The 5,138-nt window shown below is 46.4% G+C and overlaps 1 protein-coding gene across 1 annotated transcript; it reads left to right on the top strand.

The window, feature by feature from the left end:
• Nucleotides 1-236: 236 nt before the first annotated feature.
• Nucleotides 237-1,484, top strand: LOC122925672 (protein ZBED8-like). The gene has a single exon (XM_044277020.1). The coding sequence runs from the start codon at nucleotides 237-239 to the stop codon at nucleotides 1,482-1,484; it is 1,248 nt and encodes a 415-aa protein (XP_044132955.1).
• Nucleotides 1,485-5,138: the final 3,654 nt, after the last annotated feature.

The following is a 5,138-nucleotide window of genomic DNA, read 5'->3' as shown; positions in this document are numbered from 1 at the left end:
CGAGCGAGCGCAATGATTTTGCTTCCGCCAGCCGCCGGATGTGAGCGACATATGACGACATGACGTCATATCCGGCGGCAGTGACTTATGGGGCTGATATTTTTTTTTTTCCAGGGCTGCTTTGTATCCCCAGTCCGGCCCTGGAGGTCAAGACACACACCCGACTCGCCCCGCTTGTCCATCATTGGCTGCAGGTGATCACGCAACATCGCTTGGCCTATCCCTTCATACTAACTATGTCAAGCAAAAAAAGAAAGTGGTCGGACGAATATGTACAATATGGATTCTCATTTATAACGGAACGTGATGGGAGTCAGCGTCCTAACTGTATGATTTGCAATGCCAAGTTGAGCAATTCTAGTCTAGCACCGGCAAAACGAAGAGAACACTTCCTTAAGCTGCATGGAGATGGAAAATACAAGAACACAACGCTCGCTGAATTCAAGGTGAGGAGAGCCAGATTCGATGAAAAGGCTAGTCTGCCTGTTCTCGGCTTTGTACCCATCAACAAACCGATCCTCATAGCATCGTACGAAGTTGCTTACCTGATCGCAAAGCAGGGCAAACCCCACACCATTGGTGAAACACTCATAAAACCAGCTGTGTTGAAGATGGCGAATATCATGCTGGGAAAAGCGGCTGAAGTTAAGTTATCCCAAATTCCTCTTTCAAATGACACCATCAGCGACAGAATAGAGGACATGAGCAAAGACATCTTGGCTCAAATAGTTGCAGATCTGATTTCAAGCCCGGCAAAATTCAGCCTTCAACTCGACGAGAACACAGACGTCTCCAATCTAAGCCAGCTTGCAGTATTCGTGCGCTATGTGAAAGACGACGTGATAAAGGAAGAGTTTTTATTTTGTAAGCCTCTTACAACAACAACTAAGGCAGCCGATGTGAAGAAACTTGTGGATGACTTCTTCAAAGACAACAATCTTTCGTGGGATATGGTTTCTGCAGTTTGTTCGGATGGAGCTCCAGCCTTGCTGGGAAGAAAGTCTGGTTTTGGTGCGCCAGTGAATTTCGATGCACCACACATCATTGTTACGCATTGTATTCTGCATAGGCATGCATTGGCAACAAAAACCTTGCCTCCAAAACTGGCAGAAGTATTAAAAATTGTAGTGGAATGTGTGAACTATGTGCGAAATAGTGCTCTGAGGCACCGCATCTTCAGGGAGCTGTGTAAAGAAATGGGATCTGAATTTGAGGTACTTCTGTACCATTCCAACGTTCGGTGGTTATCCCGGGGACAGGTGTTGAATCGTGTTTTTGCCGTGCGTGTGGAATTAGCCCTGTTTTTGCAAGAGCACCAACAAGCAGATTGCTTCAAATATTCTGAGTTCATTCTCATTTTAGCATACATGACTGATATCTTTGCAGCTCTAAATCATCTCAATCAACAGATGCAGGGCGGTGGAGTCAACATCATCGAAGCGGAAGAAAACCTGAAGGCTTTTCAAAAAAAGCTACCGTTATAGAAACGACTAAGGCTACTTTCACACTAGCGTTCGGGCGGATCCGTTCTGAACGGATCCGCTCATAATAATGCAGACGGAGGCTCCGTTCAGAACGGATCCGTCTGCATTATATTAGCTAAAAAAAGCTAAGTGTGAAAATAGCCTCGGACGGATCCGTCCAGACTTTCAATGTAAGTCAATGGGGGACGGATCCGCCTGAAGATTGAGCCACAGGGTGACATCTTCAAACGGATCCGTCCCCATTGACTTACATTGTAAGTCTGGGCGGATCCGCACGCCTCCGCACGGCCAGGCGGACACCCGAACGCTGCAAGCAGCGTTCAGCTGTCCGCCTGTCCGTGCGGAGGCGAGCGGAGCGGAGGCTGAACGCCGCCAGACTGATGCAGTCTGAGCGGATCCGCTCCATTCAGACTGCATCAGGGCTGGACGGCTGCGTTCGGGTCCGCTCGTGAGCCCCTTCAAACGGAGCTCACGAACGGACCAGCGAACGCTAGTGTGAAAGCAGCCTAATAGAGAACGATAACTTCGCAAACTTTCCCCTGCTAGACGACTGTGTAAGTCAGATCGAAGATGTATCTGGAATCGGAGACATTTCTGTACCCACGGAACTGAAGCAAGCAATTGCCACGCACTTAGATGAACTTGCAACGTCTCTTGATGGATACTTCCCTACAAGAGAGTCATATCCAGCATGGGTGAGACACCGCTCACATTTAGTGTTGAGACAACAGATGTCAATGATGAATACCTCGATGAAATCATTGAAGTTCAGCAGAGCCAGGTTCAACAGCAACTCTTCAGAACAACAACGCTCTCAACGTTTTGGTGTCAACAAATGGTAACGTACCCTGTTATTGCTAAGAAAGCTCTGGAGTTTTTCATACCGTTTGTTACAACATATCTTTGCGAGCAATCCTTTTCAAGGATGCTGGACATAAAAACAAAGAAAAGGAACAGACTTTGTTGCGAAAATGACATGAGAGTGGCACTTGCCAAGGTAAAGCCGCGCATTTCTGACCTGGTCTCTGAAAGACAACAGCAGAAGTCACACTGATTTGCAGTAAATATTCATTATTATGTTTTTATTTTTGTGTGAAAATCATGTTTTAATGGTTTTGTTCTTTGTTCTTTATGGTTTTGTTCTTTAATGGTTTTATTCACTTTGTGCACCTATGTATAAATATATACCTATGTTTTGAATTTGAAAAAATAATATTTAAGTTTTCCAATTAAGAAGGGTTCGGTGAATGCGCATATGAAACTGGTGGGGTTCAGTATCTCCAACAAGGTTAAGAACCACTGGTATAAAGTATGGGGCTGTCAGCCACTACTAGGCCAACAATGGGCCCACACTGCAGAATCATTATTTTCTGGGTCACTTAACTGTCACTGAACTACCTCAGCACGACCATAGGCTTTGAAAAACCACCATCGCCTGCAATCTCCCGAACGTGTGCACGTGCACAGTCATCACTACACCAAGATTGACGCATAGAGGAATAAAATTTATGTCATGAGTGTGTCAACTATTGACAACTCTTTGCAGTTGTTTGCGGTGCGTTAAATGGGGAGTTTGATCTGTCAGAATTTGGTCTGTCACTGAGAAGCGGGCGTGACCCTTACACTACCTGATCGATACAACATCATACCTGATTGTATACACACACTGGATGTTTTAAAGCACGCTATTCCAAACAATTTAGGAATGTTAGGTGATTTATGCCCTTTATGGATTAAAACCCGACTCTGCGTCAACTACGTAATTTTCCATGGGAGTTTTGCCATGGATCCCCCTCCGGCATGCCACAGTCCAGGTGTTAGTCCCCTTGAAACAACTTTTCCATCACTATGGTGGCCAGAAAGAGTCCCTGTGGGTTTTAAAATTCGCCTGCCTATTGAAGTCTATGGTGGTTTGCCCGGTTCGCCCGTTCGCGAACATTTGCGTAAATTCGCATTCGCCACTCGCGAACGGAAAATTTTATGTTTGCGACATCTCTACAGGGCATTACTACAATGAAGGGGGCACAATGTGCATTACTACTATGAATGGGGCACAATGGGCATAACTGGTATGAAGGGGAACAATGGGCATTATTACTGTGAAAGGGGCACTATGGGAATTGCTTCTATGAAGGGTGCACAGAGGGCTTTACTACTGTGAATATGGCACAGTGGGCATTACTACTGTGAAGGGGCCCAGAGGGCATTACTACTATGAAGGGGGCATAATGAGCATTACTACTGTAAAGGGGGTACTGTGGGCATTACTACTGTGAAGGGGACACAGAGGTCATTACTACTATGAAGGGGGCACAATGAGAATTACTACTGTGAAGGGGCAAAAGGAGCATTACTACTATGAAGGGGGCACAATGGGTATTACTACTGTGAAGGGGCATAGAGGACATTACTCCTGTGAAGGGGCATAATTGTTATGGGGCACAGAGTGGGCATTATTACTGTGGAGGGTGCACAGTGGGCATTACCACTATGAAGGGGGTGCAATTGTCATTACTACTGTGAAGGGGCCATAGAGGGCATTACTCCTGTGAAGGGGCATAACTGTTATGGGCCACAGAGTGGGCATTACTACTGTGAAGGGGGCACAGTGCGCATTAGTACTATGAAGGGTGCACAATGGTCAATACTACTGTGAAGGAGGCACAGAGGGCATTACTACTCTGAACGGGCAGAGCGAGGGCATACTACTGTGAAGGGGGCACATAGAGGGCATTACTACAGTGAAGGGGGCAGAAAAAGGACATTACTACTGTGAAAAGGGCAAAGAGAGGGCATAACTACTGTGAGGGGGGCACAATGAGGGCATAACTACTATGAAGGGGGCACAATGAAGGGATAAGTACTTTAAGGGGGCACTTTGAAAGTTGTACAATGAGGGTATAAATATTGTAAGGGGTCACAGTGTGGGCATAACTACAGTGAGGGGGCACAATGTGGATATTATTAGGGGGCACATATTTGGACATAACTACTGTGAAGGTTGTACAATAAGGACAATACCAGTGTGAGGGGGCACAATTTTTTTAAGTATTGGGGATAATAAATGATAATAAAACAGTAACTTCTCACCTTGTGCTGTTCTTGATGCACACATGCAGCTCTCACCTGCAGGCACAGATCACTGTGCAGCACTGTGTGGGAGGAGCACAGGCAGATTCCTACATAGGTCAGCAGCACAATCTGTGCCTGCAGGGTGAATGGTGGAAACATGGAGCAGAAGGCTTCCTGTTTCACCATTCAGTGTGCGAGAGGAACACAGGGAGCTGAGCAGTCAGTGAGTAACAAGACTGAAGCTCCCTGGAGCGCCAGCAATGAGCGCTTCCATGTGTATTGATGGTAGCACTCATTGCTTGTGGCCCCTCTAACGCCTCCCCCGGTCACACCACTGATGCACTGCATCTTATAAAGTGAAAAATACAGAGCCACTGGTTAGGGGGGCCTTGTGGGCACCCTGGCTTAGGGGTCTAGTCACAACTGCGACCGCTGCAACCTCTATAGGTATGTCAATAGACAGAGCCCTACTGGGCAGGGAACTACTGGGTAGCCCCATTCAGTTAGCGTGCCTTCACAAGTGGCAGATTGTGTTGCAGAAATTTCTGATTAAAAATCAGTATCCATTCAACTAAATTGGAC

This window comes from Bufo gargarizans, chromosome 2 (genome assembly GCF_014858855.1).
Source record: "Bufo gargarizans isolate SCDJY-AF-19 chromosome 2, ASM1485885v1, whole genome shotgun sequence".
Taxonomy (NCBI): Eukaryota; Metazoa; Chordata; class Amphibia; order Anura; family Bufonidae; genus Bufo; species Bufo gargarizans.
The sequence above is the reverse complement of the archived record's forward strand: the minus strand, read 5'-3'. Positions and strand labels throughout refer to the sequence as shown.